The sequence below is a fragment of the Microcebus murinus genome, chromosome 17 (assembly GCF_040939455.1).
Source record: "Microcebus murinus isolate Inina chromosome 17, M.murinus_Inina_mat1.0, whole genome shotgun sequence".
Lineage (NCBI taxonomy): Eukaryota > Metazoa > Chordata > Mammalia > Primates > Cheirogaleidae > Microcebus > Microcebus murinus.
In genome coordinates, this window is record NC_134120.1 from 55,118,071 (window position 1) to 55,139,215 (window position 21,145).

Consider the following 21,145-nt stretch of genomic DNA (forward strand, 5'->3'; position numbering starts at 1 on the left):
TAGCTCAAATTAGCTTACTTATATTAATAAAATATTATTGAGCGAGTTCTGCTCAACTGTTTTAGAGACCATGCATACGTAGTTTTTATTCTATTTCTATTCTTGGCTGTTAATATCTAATTTCAAAATATAGATTTTTTAGCAGCCAAAAACAATAACCAAAAACATCTAAAAACATCTATATCTAAAATATAGATATAGTATTCAAATCTCAAAAAAATGGTCAAGGTTTCATTCCAAGCACTGGTATTATACAGATTTCTAACTATATACCAGATGTCACCTAACAAAAAGCAAAACAGAAATACACTAAAGCTCTAAGAACCCTCTCGCCAGCCCCAATGTTTGTGTAGGCTCTTTGCTGAGCTTGTCATTTAAGCCACTACAGTCTGTGACCATTTGATTCTGGCAATCAGTGGTATATTCCTTCTCTGAGTTTATATAAATAAGGGGTAAGAAATACCAATGCCAAATGATGCTGGCTTTATGGGGTCGTAGTAGGAAATTAGGGAGGATCATACAGAACAGCTACAAGTACACAGGGAAGATGGTGCTAGAACAGTACCCACCCTCACACTCCAGAGTCCAGATAATGCCACTGGCCCTCCGCAACATGGCCTCAAGTCCCGATCTTCTGCTCAGAATACTGTGTTGCTTGCTGCAGTGAAATGTTCCGATCAGAAACAAAGCACCTCTCCAAAAAGAAAAGGGAAGAGTTAATTATTCTTGACAAAGGGCTTTGTTTCCAGTAAGACTATTTCACTGCAGTGAGCTACATTAACATTGTGTCTACTAAAATAGTCATAGAGACAGGACTGGGATTTAGTTTTCCAGGCATTTCATATGACACTAATGTCACAAGGACAGGATATGGTAAAAAACAATTACTTTTACTTTATGCAAAAGGAAAAGCTAAAAAACCAGCAACAAACAGAATATACTAACTGAAAGTGATTAGCTACAACTATTTCCCAATAAAAGACTTCTAATTCAAACTGCTCTCACTCGGTAAACACTTTACTGAGTTTGTTACCTCAACAGCATCGCTGATTAAAGGCACAGAATCATCTTGATTTATTTTACAATTTGGTAGCTCATTTATACCCGGTTCATCTTGCAAATCACTTTTCTTTTCTGCACTGCTGGTCTCTTCCTGAGCATCCAGGCTAGAAGCACGCAGCGCAGCAGACAGCACGTCCACTTGTGCTGTGGGCAAAATAAGGCAACAGTGAGAAACACAACTGTAATATTCTCCACTTGCATTGTACATTATAAATGAAATGTATACTTTTTTGACACTGCCATCAAAAAGCTGAAAAAAAATTCTACTGTGGTAAATCATTAGTCCTTCATGAGAAAAAGAAGAAAACTAATATGCTTTCATGAGATTAAAAATGTTTAACTGCTACTATACATTATTCTGCGTTAGTATGAAAAGAGAATGCTATCTAGTTGCTGGAGCTACCTCCAGTTTATTAAAAGGAGTCAATTTCAGTGTAAGTTAACTATATTTTGGTAGTGTATGAATCAAACTGACAAGGCTTACTTACTAAGCTATTTTAGCAGAAGAGCAGTCACACAAACCCTGCCAACATAAAACAATGGTAATTACAAAGATTTTTGTTGCAGTTACATTTAAACATCTCATAACTTATTCCAGTTTATTTTTCCATAATTTTTTTTAAATGAAAGTAGTACCTTGTCCCAAACATAGGGGTCCCAAATGAGCACTGTCCTCCTTGCAGCAAACCAAAATGACAACTTACTAAAGCAGTGGTTCTTAAATCTGGCAATGAGCATTGCCTAGGTTTTGCACTGTACCTTCCTTACAAAGGTGATTCAAAATTAAGATAAAGCATTCTTCATGCTCCCCAAATAAATGAGAAATTTAGCAAAAAATATTACTTAGCATTTACTCCAAGTAACAATCCACCTAGATATTCAAAATATAAAAATTTTAAATTCATATTTACTTGTACAAAACAATCAGTAAGTATTTTATTAAGATAACCTATTACTATGCTGTAGCATTTAAAAAATTTCTTGTCTAAGTACATTAAGTGCCTGGCAATAGACATGTAAGAAATATACAGTATAGGGTTCTATTCATTACTTGCTAAATTAAGTAAATTGAGAATGTTTACTCACCAAAACAGTATTTAAAGTAGTACAATAAAGGCTAAAATGTCTGTCCCACATACAATTTATCATGTGTTATGTGATCCCTAATGTGTTTGCATTTCTGTTCTCTAGGAAGTGTAGGTATACCTTGTTTTATTGCACTTGACAGATACTGCAGTTTTGCTATTTTTTTTTAAAAAAAAGAGAGACAAGGTCTTCCTATTTTACCCAGGCTAGAGTGCAGTGGCTATTTATTCCCAGGTGTAATCAAAGCAAACTACAGCCTCGAACTCCTGGCCTCAGGCGATCCTTCTGCCTCAGCCTCCAAAGTAGCTAGATCTACTTTTCAAAGATTAAAGGTGTGTGGCAACCCTGCCTTAAGTAAGTCTACTGGCAGCATTTTTCCTATAGCATGTGCTCATTTTATGCCTCTGTGTCACATTTCAGTAATTCTTGCAATATTTCAAACTTTTCATTATTATTATATCTGTTATAGTCATCTGTGATCAGTGATCTTTGTTACTATTCTAATTGTTCTGAGGCGTCATAATCCCACCCATATAAAACAGCTAACTTAATTGATAACTGTTATGTGTGTTCTGACTGCTCTGCGGACCAGCAATTCCCTGTCTCTTCCCCTCTCCTTGAACTTCAACAATACTGAACCTACCATTGTAAGGTGACAACCTTACAATGGCCTCTAAGTGTTCAAGTCAAAGGAAGACTCACACATCTCTCACTTTAAATCAAAAGCTCAAAATGATTTAGGGAGGAAGGCCTGTCCAAAGTCTCTACACAAGCTGAAAGCCAGACCCCTAGTGTCTCTAGCCAAGTTGTGAATATAAAGGAAAAGTTCTTGAAGGAAATTAAAAGTGCTACTCCAGTGAAGACAAGAATAATAAGGGAAACAGCCTTACTGCTGACATGGAGAAAGTATGAGTGATCCGGATAGATCAAACCCATTCCCTTCACCCAACATTCCCTTCACCCAACATTCCCTTCACCCAAATCGTAATCCAGAGCAAGGCCTTAACTATCTTTCATTTCATAAAGGCTGAGAGAGGTAGGGAAGCACTGTAGAAAAACTTTGAAGCTACCAGAGTTTGGTTCACGAGGTTTAAGGAAAAAAGCCATCTCCATAACATAGAAGATGCAGTAAGTTATCCAGAAGATCTAGCTAGGATCACTGATGAAAGTGGCTACACTAAACAAAAAATTATCAGTTCAGACAAAATAACCTTATATTGGAAGAAGATGCTATCTGTGACTTTCCTAGCTTGAGAGGTGAAGTCAAAACCTGGCTTCAAAGGACAAGCTTTTCCTTTGTTAGGGGCTAATGCCACTCGTGACATTAAATTAAAGCCAATGTTTATCTGCCATTCTGAAAATCCTAAGGCACCCTTAAGAATGATGCTAAATCTACTCTCTGTGTTCTAGAAATGGAGTAACAAGCCTAGGCGACAACACATCTATTTACAGCACGGTTTACCCAAATATTTCAAGCCCACTGTTGAGACAGACTGTTCAGAAAGAAGGATTCCTTTCAAAATATTACTGTTCACTGACAGTGTACCTGGTCACCCAAGTGCTCTGATGGGATGTACAAGATGAATGTTGTTTCATGATTGATAACACAACATACATTCTGCAGTCCATGGATCAAGGAGTCATTTCATCTCTCAAGTCTTATTATTTCAGAAATACATTTCGTAAGGCTATACCTGCCATAGAGAGTTATTTCTCTGATGGATCTCGGCAAAGTAAACTGAAAGCCTCTGGAAAGGGGTCACCATTCTAGATGCCACTAAAAACATTTGTGATTCATGGGCGGAGATCAAAATATCAGAATTAACAGGAGTTTGGAAGAAGTTGATTCCTGTTCTCATGGATGACTTTGAGGGGTTCATGACTTCAGTGGAGAAAGTAACTGCAGATGTGGTAGAAACAGCAAGAGAACTAGAATTAAAAGTGGAGCCTGAAGATGTGACTGAACTGCTGCAATCCCATGATCAAATGTGAATGGATGAACAACAAAGTGGTATCTTTTTTTCCCTCTTTTTTTTTTTTTTTTTTTAAAAGAGACAAGGTCTTCATCTGTCACCCAGGCTGGAGTGCAGTGGCTCACTGTAACTCTTGGGCTCAAGTGATCCTCCTCCCCTCAGCCTCCCAAGTAGCTAGGAATACAGGCACAAACCACAAGGCCCAGTTAATTTTTAAAATTTTTTTGTTTTTGTTAAGTCGCCCAGGCTAGTCTTGAACTCCTGGCCTCAAGGGATCCCCCCATCAAAATGCGGTGATTACAGGTGTGAGCCACCATGCCCAGCCAGTTTCTTAAGATGAAATCTACTCCTAGTAAAGATGCTGCAAACATTGTTGAAATTACAACAAAGATTTAGAATATGATATCAACTTAGTTGATAAAGTAGTGGAAAGGTTGGAGAAGATTGACTCTAATTTTGAAAGAAGTTCTACTGTGGGTAAAATGCTATCAAATACCATTGCATGCTACAAACAACTCTTTTGTGAAAGGAAGAGTCAATCAAATTGGCAAACTTCACTGTTGTCTTATTTTCAGAAACTGCCACATCCACTCAACCTTCAGCAACTACCACCTTCATCAGTCAGCAGCCATCAACATTGAGGAAAGACCCTCCACCAGCAAAAACATGACAACTTGCTGAAGGCTAATGATCCTTAGCAGTTTTTAGCAATAAAGTATTTTTTAATTAAGGTAAACTACATTGTGTTTCTAGATATAAAGTGAGGACTGAACTCTGATCTTTTTCTTTTGCTAAAAACTCTTTCCTAAGGAGGCCAGCTGGGTTAGGCTGACAAATGGTAAATTCCTACTAAGCGGCTTTTGTTAACCAAATAAAGCGGTGGTTTACTTCCCAACCTGATTCTGGTATGGCATTAACATCACCTAAAAGATAGAAAGCCCCTGTCTTAACTCAAGCATCCTAGCAGATGCCTATCATAAATTTAAAATATTTTAACTCAAGTATCTTAGCAGGCGCCTATTGTAAATTTAAAATGTCCTCCTGTCTGGACCTCCCAGAGTGCTCATACCCTTTTCTTAAAGTAAGCACATCCTTTCTGGTCTTCTAGATAAAGTCTAACTCTCTCAGCCAATTGCCAGCCAAAGAATCTTTAAACCCACCTATAACCTGTAAACCCCCCACCCCCTCCGCTTTGAGATGTCCCACCTTTTTGGGCCAAACCAATGTATGCCTCTCATGTATTGATTTGTGACTTTGCCTGTAACCCCTGTCTCTCTGAAAATGCATAAAACTAAACTGTAACCCAGCCACAGTGAGTCCACTTGCCCAAGGCCTCTTGGCAGTGGCTCCGGGTCATGGTCCTCAAATTTGGCTCAGAATAAATCTCTTTAAAATTATTTTACAGAGTTTGGTTTTTATTCCGTTGACAATTTTGGCGTAGTTGACAGGATCTCAGAGAAGACGCAAGACCGCCTAAGGAGCAGCACGGACTTGACGCCAGGTACCAGCATGGCCCTTTTAGGACTCTGACTCCGAGATTCTCCTTTAGCGGGACTGGTAAGTCCTCCTGAGATCCGGACCTCCCGTTTTTTGGTTGATGGTCTTGGTTTATTCTGAGCTGGCTCTTTTCCTAGAAATTGTTGTTTGGGATCCTAATTTAGGTTTAGAGGTGCACTCTAAAGGGCTTTCTCCGTTGCCTTTTTTCCTCTCAAAACTAGTTTCAATTGGCTTGTCTGCGCATTTAGCAAAGAACCCAACTGTCCTATTTGTAAATAGATGACAGACTGAGTTTCTCAGCTCTGAAGATAAGGGGCAGCTTACTCCTCCCAGACCTAAGGCCTGGGCAACCAGGGCCCTAAATGAGAGTTGCCTGGGGTGATTCCCCGAGGCAAGAGTAGCCCCACAGGGAACCTCCCCAACAAATTAATTAAAAGAATGCTCGTTCAAGAAACACATATAAGAGCTGATCACCCAGCATTTTGAGCCCACTCGGAGGTACAAGACCCCCAAATAGAGAAACTGAGACACGTAAGAGGGTGGGACCAACTCAATGGTGAAACATTGAGAAGCCCTACCCACAAGCAGCACACTCTAATCCACAACACCAAACCCTAGACCACAGTTCAGTTCCTTAAAAACAACAAAAAATGATAAAAAAACAAATTCTTTAAGAACGAAGAAGGGCAAGGAAAATGACTCCTGTTGGGGCACTCCAGTTGGTTTGTGGCATCTCTACTTGCAAGTATTTTTGTAAATGAAAAGATTCAAAGGCATGCCAGGTTTTCTAGGGCTCTAGCTGCTTATAGCTAATTCTTGTGCACAAGTTTTTAAGAAAGGGCAAAATTACATCAAAAAAAATTAAGAGCTGAAATGGTCAAACGCCCCCCCCCCACTATTAAAATGTCTAAAGCTATCTCTCTCTCTTCCTTTCTGGCTACTCTAAAATCTGCTAACTTTTTCTATTGATGTTAAGATAACTCATTGTTTGTGGTATTTACAATTAAAAGGCTACCTAGAGACCCTGCAGCCAGTTCTAGCTAAAATGCTAACATTAAAAACTCATTTTGAGCTGAAAAAAAAAAAATCAAACTGCCATGGAAACTGCTTTACCCAAAACTTCAATCCACAGGCCTAATTAAGTACCTATCAGGTCAACTAAAGTTTGCCATATAAACAAGTTCCAGTCTCATCAGAAGAAATTTAGATCCAGCTTTCCTTTACAGACTGGTGAGTTTGTGTTACCATGTCATAAAGTTCTAGAGTAAAATTTATTAGAACTTTGTGTGTATGTGTGAGAGTGTATATGTTTGGCTATGTTTTACAGAGTCTGTCCATGTATTACATGTTTGTGCTTATATAGTGTCAGACTGGTTTAAAATTAAGGGAGCGCTCATAAATTAAACCCAAATGTTTCACGTAAATTTAGTAATCTTTGGTAAATAAGCTGTGTTATTATTAAAAAATAAATAAGTAAATAAAAACGTATTATTAGTAAAGTAATAGTAAAAATGCCTTCAAATTGTCAGCATACATTTGTTTTTGCCTAAGTTTTACTAGACATTTTTAAGTTCTTGAGGTGTAAAGGTTTAATAAAAATGTAAACTCAGGCCGGGCGCGGTGGCTCACGCCTGTAATCCTAGCTCTCTGGGAGGCCGAGGCGGGCGGATCACTCGAGGTCGGGAGTTCGAAACCAGCCTGAGCAAGAGCGAGACCCTGTCTCTACTATAAATAGAAAGAAACTAATTGGCCAACTAATATATATAGAAAAAATTAGCCGGGCATGGTGGCTCATGCCTGTAGTCCCAGCTACTTGGGAGGCTGAGACAGAAGGATCGCTTGAGCCCAGGAGTTTGAGGTTGCTGTGAGCTAGGCTGACGCCACGGCACTCACTCTAGCCTAGGCAACAAAAGTGAGACTCTGTCTCAAAAAAAAAAAAAAAATGTTAACTCAGCCAAAGACAAAGTAATGTATGATTTTTGATAAGTAAATTTAATATTTGGTTAAATGATAATAACTGAATCTAGGTTACCAACAAAAATACTTATGTGTTTAATTTTAAGGTAAAAATGCAAATGTGCCTAAGTGTCAGCAAATTAGAATAAATAATACACGAAGTTGAACAAAAAACAATTTAATCATCAAAGGTGTATTAAAAAAAAACACATTTTTGTTTTAGTCTCTTAATCCTAACTGCTGATATAGTTTACTTCCACTGATTTAATGCCTTTAGAGAGGTACACAAAGTATTTTTAACTCACTATCTAATATTAACAATAATGTTAGAGATTCAAAGTTATCCTGAAAGTTATAAAGAACTCAAATTGAAAGCTTTAGTTTTACCTTGGTCTTGTCCATTTTTGTCCTACTCTTTACAATCTAGCTGGTTATGAGTACATTATGTTACTGTAACAGTTTTTGCCTAGAAAAAAATTTCTAAATTATTTTTATATAGCAATTTATTTTAAAATAAAAAATGATGGCTAAAATCCATGAGAATCTCAAAGTAATCTTACTCTATAAATGTGCTCAAGTTTATACACTAAAAATTGTTTTAAAACCATTTTGATTGTTTTTTTAACAGCTTAATCTTGAGCCTAATGTTAAAAGCATGTTACCACTTTGTATCATTGTTTGAGGTGCTAACAAATGGTGCTATAAGTTTTTTCCTCAGTTTACAGCCAAGAGATTTCACGTTGATGAAATTCAAAAAAAAACTAGCTTAAAATAAAGGCTTCAGAAGCAAAATTTTCTGACCTTGCCCACCTCTTGTTCCAATTCTTCCCTAAAGCTAGCCATAAAACCTAAAATTATTCTATGTAAAATGGCCATAAAGCAATTATCTGACCTACTTTGTTTTTACTTTGTTTTTCTGTAAAACCCTATGCCAAAAAGAGCTTTGTCCTACACCCAGAAAAAAAAAATGCACACTCAAGAGGCCAAACAAAATCTAAATATAAAATGCCTTGCTGGCTCTGCCACTAAGCCTGTTAAAATTAGCTCAGATCCTTTTTGTCCAATCATCTTTCTACACAGCTGTCCATACTTTAAACATAAAAAATGGACAATTTTCCCTGCATCTTTGTGTTCATTCTAAAAGCGTCCATGTATAAGTTTTAAGTCTTTCTCTTATTAATCCTATTAATTTTAATGTCAGTAAATTTTCAGCAAGCCTTTAGGAAAACAGTGGCCTTTGCTCCCAAACTTTGGGTGCCAGAGACATTTTAAGCCCTATGATGCCAAGAGATTTTGTTTGGGGATGTGATGTTTTAGAAAGATCTAATTAGCTAATACCTTTAAACAAAATATTCTAAAATGACTACTATGTTTACAAAATTTAGAAACAATGTTACATTTGTTTAAAATAACAAGTCTTATTAAAATGCTTATTGTTTCTGATAAAATTTAAATTTATATTTTAATCCATGTTCTGTTATATATATCTAATTTACAGAGTATAAAAATGGTTAATGAAGTAACTTAAACTTTTAATAGTTAAGATCTAAGTAAACTGCTAATATAGATAAATTAAGTAAATGCAATAAATACAAATAAAGTTTTCATGTAATTTAAAATCTTAAAGGCATTATATTAAGTTAAAAAAAAGATAATCATAAAATGTCATTATATGTCCTTTATAAATAGGTCATTTATGGGACACAACATGTTGTCTTAAAAAAAAAAATAAAATAGGTCATTTATAAGGTAAAATACTAAAACATCAGTTCTTAAATATAAGTTTAAGTTTATACCTTCATAGCTTTATATTTAAAAATACTAATACAATGGTGACTAACAGTGCAAAGTTGCCTTAACTTCCTAAGTTTTTCTAAGAGTTGACATTATAATTAGTACGTATAATTAAAACTTCTAAATAAAAGAAAAACAACTCTATACAAAAATTCTTTTAATAAAATGTTATACAGCGTAAGTATTAGTTTTGTTAAAAAATAATTTTGTTTATAGGCATTTATAAAAACAAACTTTCCTCTAAAGACTGCTTTAGCTGTGTCCCACAGGTTTTGTTAACTTGTGTTTAATAACTTATGTTGTCATTTAGTTCAAAAAAAAATCTTTTGATTTCCATCTTAATTTCCTCATTTATAAAATAATCATTTAGTAGAAGGTTGTTTAGTTTCCATGACTTTGTGTAAAAATAAAAGCTCCTGTTAGGGTTGATTTCTACATTTATTCCATTGTGATCTAAAAAGAGACATGATATATGTTCTATTTTTTTTTTAATTGTTTGAGACATGCTTTGTGTCCTAAGATATGGTCAATCTTAGAGAACGCCCCATGAGCTGATGAGAAGAACGTATATTTAGTGGTTTTGGGGTGGAATGTCCTGTAAATGTCAGTCAGGCCCATCTGTTCTAGAGTTCTGTTTAAGTCCATTATTTTGTTTAATTTATTGGTTTTTGAAACTACTTATTCAATATGTAAATGATCATTAAAAGTTAAGTAGATATAAAAGTTAAAGGTTATCAAAGGTTTATAAAAGTCTTAACTTATAGTCAAATTGTTTAAAATTTGAAGAATTTGTTTATAAGATTTTATTAAAATTAACTTTGATCATTAATACACTAATACAATGAAATTTGGTTTTCTCTTTTAAACTAGATTGTCATATAATATTAATAGTAAAAGATTTCTTTATTCACCTTTTAATAAACTGCAAAAAGGAAGGGAAAGAAAAGCACAGATTCAGCTTCCTTATTAACTTGTACTGCAATCTGTCTATTAGGTCTTGTTTGAGACACTGAGTCTCCTTTCTCAAAAAAAAAAAAAAACCCCAGGATTTTGGCATTAAAAAATATATATTTAAATTATTAATTTGGCTATAATTTCATAGTAACCTACAATCTTGTTTCATGACAAGTGTCTTATAAACAATTCATGACTTTCTACTTTTTAAGCTTTCACTAAAATTTAAAGTTACTGTGTAATTCTATATAGTGTACCAAAAAAAGAAAAATAAGATTTTTCAATAAAAAAAATTATAAAATAAAATGTGTTCTTATTAAAATAATATAACTTTGTCTAATTCAAAGGTTATTTAAGGATCAAATCAAAATAAGTTAAAAAAATTAAAAAACAAAACTCCACTTGTGTAAGAAAAAGATGTAAAGGGGCAATCAATATAAAAATATATTTTTGGTAAGAAAGGTTAAACAAAAAGAATAATTTAAAAAAAGGATCTTGCATAAAATTTTTGTCCTAAAATGACTGGTTATTTAAGAAAAGAGAATGTTAGGGCAAATTCGAAAGTTTTAAGGTATCTTTTGTAGATGGTGTAAGGTACGTGCAGGTGAGGATAAAGTTTATAAAACAAAATATTAAAAAGAATTTTAGCTAAAACAAAAATTTCTGTCAATATTTACTCTTAATGAAATGACATGATGTGTACTCAATTTTTGATTCTATAACATGTTTTTTTCCTTTTAATATAAGAAGTAATGTAGTACACAAAAGGGTTTTGTTTAATTTTGGTAATTGGCCTAAAAAAAAAAACCAAAACATTTTATGCTATGTCAGATAATCCCTGTGCTCTCTTTATTAGGTTTTTTTTTTTTTGAGACAGACTCTCGCTTTCTTGCCTAGGCTAGAATGAGTGCCGTGGTGTCAGCCTAGCTCACAGCAACCTCAAACTCCTGGGCTCAAACGATCCTCCTGCCTCAGCCTCCCGAGTAGCTGGGACTACAGGCACGAGCCACCATGCCCGGCTGATTTTTATATTATATATATTAGTTGGCCAATTAATTTTTTTCTATTTTTTATGGTAGAGACAGGGTCTCGCTCAGGCTGGTTTTGAACTCCTGACCTTGAGCAATCCGCCTGCCTCGGCCTCCCAGAGTGCTAGGATTACAGGCGTGAGCCACCACGCCCGGCCTCTTTATTAGGTTTTAACTAAAAAAAAAAAAAAAAAAAAAACTAAAAAAGGGTTAAGATATATATCCATATAACTTTATCACCTTTAGATTTATTTGATGTCTATCTCTCTCTTTGTTAAATTATTTTATGGTGGTTTGTGATTATATATGAACAAATGCTTTAAGCCTTTAATATTTGACAAACTTTCTAAAACTTAATTCTAAATCCAGCCTTTTGACCTTAAACTAGCTTTTTATACATTAAGATCACTAAAAGTCTAAGACAGACTTTAGATTTATTTAATGTGTCAAAACTATCCAGGGAACATTGTCAAATATAAAATGGGCTGTACTTATAAAGTATGTTATTAATATACTAGTATTATAAAATATTGACATGTCTTGGTATGTGTTATTAGTAATAATTATGGTTATTGTGTAAATTGCTATATGTCACAAAATAACCAATTTGGTTTGTCAACTGTCTGTAACCATGGCTGGTAAAGTTTTATTATCTTTGAAGTTATTATTTTACTTTAATTCATATCAGAAAGTGGTTCTTTCTGGCTAAGTCTAAAATTGGCTTCTTCAAGTAAAGGCCATAGAAGGACTGACAAATCCACTTAAATACTGGCTTCTAATAACTTTGGAAATTATATATACCACTGGACTAAAACAAAACAAAGTTCCAAGACTTTAACTTTAATTAAAAATCTGATATGACCAAACCCCATGAGACAGAACTACTAATTCTTTTGTTTTGTTTTCCAGAGTCCTGACAAATTTTAAGTAATTAGCAAGTTCACCTGATCTCTAGGACCTTTAAAACCATAAAAGTTGCCAAAGCCCTGTTCAAATGTCCTCCCTCTAAGCCCAGAGAATATCGCGGAAGAGGGGGGCATGCCAAATTATAAGGGCCATTTCTGAGGAATAGAATTAGTTTAGACCCTCCAGATGAAAGAGGGACACACAAAAGCCTAAAAAAATACTAAATAAAATACTTTGTCTTTTCAGGCCACATGCTGCAGATATCCATCCCAATCATAAGTTTTTTCCTGCTTCCTATAGACTTAAAACTTACTAAGTATAATTTTTATCAGTTATGGATTTATCCAAAAGGAAATATGAGTAATTTATCAGCCACCTTACTATAAATTACTAAATTTCCTTAGCTTAAATGTTAATAATGCTTATATTTTGCTATAAATTATAAGTAAATTAGTTTTATAGCTTTGCCTTTAAAATATTAAAGATCAAATGTTTCTCATTCAATTTATACCCTCCTCAGAATGTTATACCTATAGAGACTAATTGGCCAGAGGAAAAATTAATTAGATTCTGAATTGGTATCAGTTTTACAATCCTCAAATAAAATTTACCATAAAGTTCAATTGACTATTAATAAAGAAGGTAAACATACTGTAAGTCTGATTAAAGAATATAATAATGCATGCAAAAGATTTTTTTGGCTGGTTAAGCTGCTTGCTACCTTCTGATTCTACCTATGACTCTTATTATGTTTCCTGTAAATGCTATACCAGATACAGGAAAAGGAAAAAAAACAATCAAAGGCCCAGATCATAATAGCTCGCAAAACAAATCTGGTTCAAGACGTTTTTTCAGAGTAGGCCCGAGGCCTATCTGGTCCCCTTTAACAATTGGCTATTAAATCAAGTAGAGTCATGTCCCTCCCCTAAGATATAACACCGCCAAATAGACAACTCTAAGTATGAGCCTTCCTAGCGCGTAAGACCAGACAGACAGCTCTAAAAATGAGCCTTCCTAGCACTGTGAGACCTCCAGCAGACAGAACAACTGATTTACATAGAACACAGACTCCATTTAATAATAGGTAACATTTCATTTTAAGATAGAAAGCCATTAGGACTATTGTTAATAATGAAGGAATCTAGGTGAAATAAGTGTCACCAATGGAAAAAAGTCAAAACTGAAAAACAAACTTAAACTCTTGTAAAAGTATATAGCTCTTTTTTTTTTTTTGCAGGTCTATAGCTCTTAAAATATCACATTACACAGAAAAATAGAGATCTTTGTTCACTATTAAGAGACTATAGTCTTTACTTAAAAAAACAACATTGTATCCACTGCTATTTTATAAAAAAAAAACTAATGAGACAATGAGCAAAATAGTTAAGGCAGAGCTCAAGATTCAAAATTATAAAACATTGTTTGAATAACCAAAAATTTCTAAGAGTGATTCGTAAATTAACAAATCTGTGTATTCTACAGGAAGGAATACAATGATAAGCCTATCTTAAATGAAATTCCCTAAAAATCAGATTAATCATATTTATTAAGAGGATTTAAGAATGCATCATGATGTTCATAATAAATTTTTAAAAGAAAGCAATTTTTACGAAACAAAAAATTTTCAAAGCCAGAAAATAACATTTTTATCAATTTTAGAATAAAGAATTTGATTAATTTTTCCATACCTTTAACATCTGGATCATCAATGTGGGGCTCTAGATTTTCTATCATTTCTTCAAGTTCCTTTCTGGTAGCCATGGTGATGTTTGGAGAAGCTGACATGGGGACTTCAGATGTTTTCTCTGGCCTCTCTGGACTGAGTGTTTTCCCAGAGTCCTGTTCAAGCTCTATATCTAGATCTATTTCAGGAAGAGGAGTCCTCCAGAAATGGAAGGAGTTGTACAATTCCTGATCTAAGAGAGCTGAATCTTGTGAACTGGTGCCAACTTCTGGGTGTAATGTAGATTTGTAGTTTCCAGGTTTTTTATCATTCTCATTACTAGTTGCTTCCTGATGAGATTCTGAGGACAAAGTACAAAGTAAAGAGCTGTCCACACCTGGTGATTCCCTAGATGTTTCAGCAGCATTATCTTCCACTGTGTTTTCCAGTTTGACACTGGAATTACTAACACTGAGATCCGAAGGAACATCCTCTGGCCTGATTTGTACATCCTCTGGGACTTCTTGATCTCTGATCCTTTTATTGTTTCATTTGGGGAGGGGGAAAACATGAAAGTATAAAAATAATTACTGAAAAAAAAATCAATGAAGAGATATTACATACAGCATTTAAACGAGTTAAACATTAAAAATTACAGATTATCCATACAAACTGAGCAGTACAATATGTATAGTATTTATAATGCTTCTTTTTCCATCAGTTGTTCTGTGTTCAGAGATGTAAATACCAGTTAAGCATATGTCTAGATATTCAAGCAATATATATTAGTTGGAGAACATAACATTTAAGAATCCTGGGATTCTAAAACACTGTGCTAATTTCAATAATAACTAAAGAAAAATAGTAGGAAAAGAAATTCCTACAATGCATTTTAAGGTATATACAATTTTTAAATTATTTGATTTTTAGGATGAGTTGTACTGCCACTCTGCTCTAAAGACATACTGAAAAGCTGAGAATTAAAGCTATTTGCTTACATTAAAAAAAAAAGACAAAAAGAAAAACTTTACACAACAGAAGAAAACTTATTCACTAGCTCACAAAACATATTAAAATATGTTTAAGTGTAAATAAAAGTTTATCTTTATTTCTTTCACAATAATCATCTCTACTCCCAAAGGTTTTCCCAAAATGAAGTCATGGCTTAAGTGGTAAAGACAGAGGGTACAAGTTCCTAATTCAAGTCCACTGATTATGGCATTATCTAAACTAAAGCACTATAATAACATTTTATTGTCTATCTCCTATATTTTACCTGACTCAATTAAATTTAACAAACATTTATTGAGCACCTACTAAGAGCCAAGAAATGAATCAGTATTGAGGGTTCAAATGTGAATGAGATGTGGATCCTGCTCGAGATTATAATTAGAAGCAAACAGGAAAAACAAATACATAAGCAAATCACTGCCAGACAGAGTGGTAAGTACACATGTATGCACATGGAACATGGGAGGTAGAGATGAGTGTGGAGATTAAAAGGCTTTAGAGGAAATGGCAGGTTATATTTAGAACCAATAAATATTTATGAGGCAAAGGTGAAGAAAAAGCAACCAAAGGAGAAATAGCACACACCAAGGCAAGAGTGCCAGAAAGGTATGATGCCTTCAGAAAGCATCAGTGAGTTTACTGTAGCTAAAAGAAGGGAATGATGATGACAAGGATGAAAGATGTCCCAGGAAACATGGTAATCCACACCTATATACCTCTGGAATTTACCCCAGGGTACAAGAAATCATATAGGAATTAAGGAAACGGTATTATTAGATCTGCTGTTTTTTAACGACCATTATGGAAGCAGTGTAGAAAATGAGTTGTAGAAAATGAGTTGGAGGTAAGAGAGAAAGCAGGAATTACAGATGTGAAGGTGAGAGATGATGTTATGATGAAGGTAGTGTCTTTGGGGCTACATAAGAAGTAAATGCACTGAAATGGGGACAAAATCAATAGGACATTTTCACTCATTGCATGCTGGAGGTGAGAAACAAAGGGAGGAATCTGGAAAGATTTACAGATTTCTGGCTAGGGCAATTGAATGCTGGCAGTTGATGCTGGCAGCACCAACTAAGAGTGAAAAATGCAAGAAGAGTTTAATGAGAACTAATGGGTTCAGGTTCAGATAAGGGTAAGTTAGGGTATCTATGTTGGATTCTATAGGGTGACGTCTATGACGACTTGGTCAAACACCAGGGAGAGGTAGAAACTGAGACAGACTGAGATGTCGTCAGCTCAGAAAGATTTGTAGAGCTGAAATGTGTGCTAGGCAAGAAATATTAATAAAGAAAAACTGACAATCACATAAACAACAAAGAATGAAGGCATTTCTCTTGTATGAAAGGTGGTAAAAATGAACATATTTTTTTCTTTTTTTTTTTCCCTGCAGATAGATGTGAGGCCTCAAAAAATTGGGGTAAGACTCAGAATTGTTCCTCTCCATAGAAATCCTTAGTAAAAGGTGAAAGATTTATACCATCTGAAGAGAAACCAGAGTATAAAACATGCATAGATTTAGCCAGAGGAAAAGAGGTTAGAAGAGATGAAGGAAGTGGAGAGACAGAGTAACTGATAAAGCAATGTTTTTCAGAGAAGAAAGAATACTGGCTTCAAGAACACAAGGGGACAGATTACACAGGTAAGGAGACACCTGTGTAAGGAACATGAAAGGGAAATAAGGATGTATGAATATGTACGTAAATTTGTAAGGTGAATACAGGGAAAAAATGAAGGGTGTGTCCTTAAAACGTTATGTGCCTTTAAATATACACAATAAAAGATATTTAACGGGAGGCTTATAAGGACTGTGCAAAAGGAGGGTGATGTTAACACCTATGTAAGTTCCCAGTGAAATAGCCATATACATAGTAATGTTCATTGTAATGTTCATTTTTAAAACCATATTTTCGCAAACATTATTTTTTAAGAAATACAGGTAACCAAAAATAACTCATCTGAAAACATAGCACACAGTGATAGCATTTTAAGTTTTGATATTTCTCTTTCATTCTTGTAACTACAAAATACATGGTACGTACATACAACACAATTGTTTTACAACTGTGAAAACACTGGACTATAAGTTCTTCACCCAGAACTGGCATTTATATAAAACTCTGAGCCTCTCAGGGACTTCTAAGATTTCTCATTTATTCCTTATTCATAAAAATGAGGGGTTGATAAAGATAACCTATATAAGATCATTTTCCCTCCAAAGAAGCTCTTGAAGCTAGTGCTGTTATACAAAATAAATGTACCTTCTATATGTATAGGAATTATGTATTGCCCATTTTGTTCTTATTAAAAAGTATATCATTTTATTTCCTTTTGTTATAAAGAAAATTAGTAGGCTAATTGGTAAAATGTGAATAACATCTACAGATTAGATTACAGTATTGTATCAATGTTAATTTCCTAATTTTGGTAATTGGACTACAGTTATGTATTAACACCTGTGTTTTAAAGAAATACACAGTGGCTGGGCACAGTGGCTCACGCCTGTAATCTTGGCACTCTGGGAGGCCGAGGCGGGTGAATCGTTTGAGCTCAGGAGTTCAGGACCAGACTGAGCAAGAGCGAGACCCTGTCTCTACTAAAAATAAAAAGAAATTAATTGGACAACTAAAAATATTTAGAAAAAATTAGCCGGGCATGGTGGCGCATGTCTGCAGTCCCAGCTACTCAGGAGGCTGAGGCAAGAGGATCACTTGAGCCTAGGAATTGGAGGTTGCTGTGAGCTAGACTAATGCCACGGCACTCTAGCCGGGATAACAGAGTTGAGACTCTGTCTCAAAAATAAATTAAAAAGTTAAATAAAATAAAAACAAAAATAAAGAAATACACAGTGAAGTAATAAGAAAGGTTAAAAAAAATCATGCCTAAAACATTTTCAGAGTTCAAAAAATAAAAAGAATAAAATAAAACAAATATAGTCAAAGGTTAGTATCTGGAGAATCTAGATGAAGGATATATGAAGGACATATGGAATTCTTTGTGGTATTTTTATAATTTTTCTGAAATCATTCAAACTAAATTTTAAAAATGTTAATAATAAGATATTGTTCAGCAAGGAAGGAGGAGCAAATGGGTAAAACCTGTAAGGTTTCATCTACTGTCTTGAAAAATTTAAGAAATTTCCACTTAGAATACACAAAAGAGAACCTAATTAAAGTGAACCTTAAGTTTCTTTTCCTGCCTAAATTTACAATTAATATCCTCAGAGTCTCTGAATACAGATAATGGGTCTAGAAAATTAGGTATTTCATGGAGAAAATGACTTACAGAATGAACATCTGGTTTAAAAAGCACTGTATCCTGAAATGAAAGCAAAGAAAACTCTCTAGGATACATCTTCTAAGTCCTATGAATTAACTAAATGAAGTTTTAACATTAGTGAAATACTTCCAAATTTGTGCTATCGATTTTATTTTCACATAGTTAGCATTAAGCTGAACTGACAAAACCCAGCATAGGTAGTTCAGTTACTTTGGGTTTTTGAGATCAAATCCATATTTCCTTAGAATAATTTATTCAAGATGTATTATGTGCCAACTATGTACCAAGCACAATGGAGGTATTAGTATAAATAAAGATAAAAACTAGACTGCTACACTAGATGGATTTGGAGTCTACAGGGTTATATATGCAAATACATAAAAGATATGATTAAAAATTAGTGCTCTAATTCCAGTGTTACTGACAATAAAGACAAAAGCTCTGAACTTCCTGGAAAAGTCAGGAAAGGATTCCTGGAGGTAGTGATTCGAGACAGCAAACTTGCTGACATTCACTTTGTCAAATGATGAAACAAGACGCTTTCCAGAGAGCAGCAAGCGCAAAAAACAGGGAGAACCAAAAGAGCACAGTACATTCAAAGAACAATATAATTGTTTCATTAAGTATAAGAAAATGTTTATTTTATAAACTTTTTAAATGCCAATTTGCATGTTTCATCCTGCTTCTGGAAGTAGCTTTTATCACCACTTTCAAAGAAGTATTAATAGCCTGATCCAGGGAGAGTAAAATATAAATCTAATATATAAGTCAGATGTTTATAATCAATAAATGCTTCATAGAGTATTAAAATGATAGTAAATGTTTCCAGGGTCAGATGAAACACTATACAATAAATAAACAGTAGTGGAAATATATTGCTAAAAACTTGCTTTTACTTTGTAAGGTATTTGTTTGAGAAATCTTAATTCTAAACTTAGAGAACCTTGACAATAGGAATTGAGTTCTATCTTTCCTTCTCCAGTTTCTGGTTCATAGTAGGTGCTCAGTTAATTTTTGCATAATCCATCAATCTTAAATAACGCAACAGTTTTAAGACTGCTTAAAACAAAAGACAGTATGGTACTCAAGGGAGGACAAACAAACAAATAGTGCTGATATTTAATAATATATAGGACTACTTCTTCATAAAAGTAGGAAATCAAACTATATAAAAGCTTTTTCAATATTTAATGGAACTCCTTCCTTAAATTCTGTCTTCCCTCTACCATACCATTAACATAATTCAATAAAGTCTAATAATATAGTGAAGTCCAATGCTACAAATAGCATCTACATAGAAATTAATACATATATATCTCATTATAATGGAAGAAGAATTAAGAATTAAACTACCTTTAAATAGCTCTTCCAATAATGCTATATACCAGTAGTCAGCAAACACAGCCTTGATAGCCACATCAAATATTTTCGTTAATTAAGTTTTACTGGAACACAGCCATGGCCATTCATTCATGTAATGTCTATGGCTGCTCAAACGCTGCAATGGCAGAACTAAGCAGCTGTGATAGAGAACAGAAAGTTTGCTGACCTCTGTCTTATATAATTCTCTGTAAATTTATACTTTCACTTACTAGACCCTTTCCAGATTTAAAAATAAATAAAAGTTATGTAACAATCTTCAGTACATTTAAATGGATAGTAAAAAAAAAGTATGCTGACTTAATAAATGAAAATAGATCACATCCCCCCTCCCCATAATAATTTTTGTCAAACTCCTTGCAGCAGTTCTTTCAGAAGAACTGATAGACTTTGTTTGCTAGGAAGACAGGGTTGAGTGATTTTTCTTCCTTTACAAAAAACAGTACCTCAGGTTTGATTGGCTATGCAGCAGGACAGTAGGAGAACAGGCAAAAAGGTAAAACAAGGCAGCAGAGAAGAAAGGAAGAACTGCCAAATCAAAACACCAAGAAAGCAAATATCACAGTATCAAGACCTATAGAAGAAAATGTCCATTAGCATCATGACAAGGGAGGGAGAAGACACTATGGTAACTCAAACATTACAGTAGGGACTGTTTCAAAAACATGTACTAAAATTATTTCAAATGCATAACTGTAAAAGTGTGTACGCATTCCCATGTACTAAGTTAGATTTGAATCATTTTTCCTTTAAGTATATATTATGATAAATGTTTTTCTTTTTTTTTTTTGAGACAGAGTCTCACTCTGTTGCCCAGGCTAGAGTGAGTGCCGTGGCATCAGCCTAGCTCACAGCAACCTCAATCTCCTGGGCTCAAGCGATCCTCCTGCCTCAGCCTCCCAAGTAGCTGGGACTACAGGCATGCACTACCATGCCCGGCTAATTGTTTCTATATATATTAGTTGGCCAATTAATTTCTTTCTATTTATAGTAGAGACGGGGTCTCGCTCTTGCTCAGGCTGGTTTTGAACTCCTGACCTCGAGCGATCCGCCCACCTTTGCCTCCCAGAGTGCTAGGATTACAGGCGTGAGCCACCGCGCCCGGCCTGACGATAAATGTTAAAAATTAAAATCTAACAGAAATTTTTTAATGCAAGAATTTTTTTAAAAAATCAGAGTTGGCTCTTTAAGCTTTATTTAAAAATTTGGTTGCCCTATCAAGACTAATACACTTAAAACTGACATACTAGCTAATAAGTACACTAAGTTGATACTAATCATTCACATGGGTTCCCCCCAATTGAGAGATTACAGTCATCATTCTGTAGACAAAGACCCCAAGATCCACAACTGAATTATTTGACTGGAAAGAAAAATGAAACAAACATAATCCCAACTTAGGTTTTACTCCTTAAAAATGAATTTTAAAAAAACAAACCTTATACATTGTGTAACAATTACCCATATATTCTAAATATCAACAGATGGTTTACTGGATAAATATTAATAATTTCTTAAACTTAGCACAATATCATAGAATCTACCAATTAGAGTTT

At 34.4% G+C, this 21,145-nt stretch overlaps 1 protein-coding gene and 1 non-coding gene across 5 annotated transcripts in view; both read right to left on the reverse strand.

The window, feature by feature from the left end:
• PPP4R1 (protein phosphatase 4 regulatory subunit 1) overlaps positions 1 to 21,145 on the reverse strand; it is an 81,968-nt gene that overhangs the window by 12,404 nt on the left and 48,419 nt on the right. For all 4 annotated transcript variants that reach the window (XM_012746131.3, XM_075993685.1, XM_012746128.3 and 1 more), the window contains 2 exons: positions 13,945 to 14,456; positions 1,034 to 1,206 (listed from right to left, as the gene is read on the reverse strand). In XM_012746131.3, coding sequence (XP_012601585.1) covers positions 1,034 to 1,206; positions 13,945 to 14,456 — 685 coding nt within the window. The remainder of the gene's footprint in view (positions 1 to 1,033; positions 1,207 to 13,944; positions 14,457 to 21,145) is intronic.
• Positions 16,318 to 16,433, reverse strand: LOC142861742 (U5 spliceosomal RNA). The gene has a single exon (XR_012912897.1). It is a non-coding gene; the product is annotated as a U5 spliceosomal RNA (small nuclear RNA).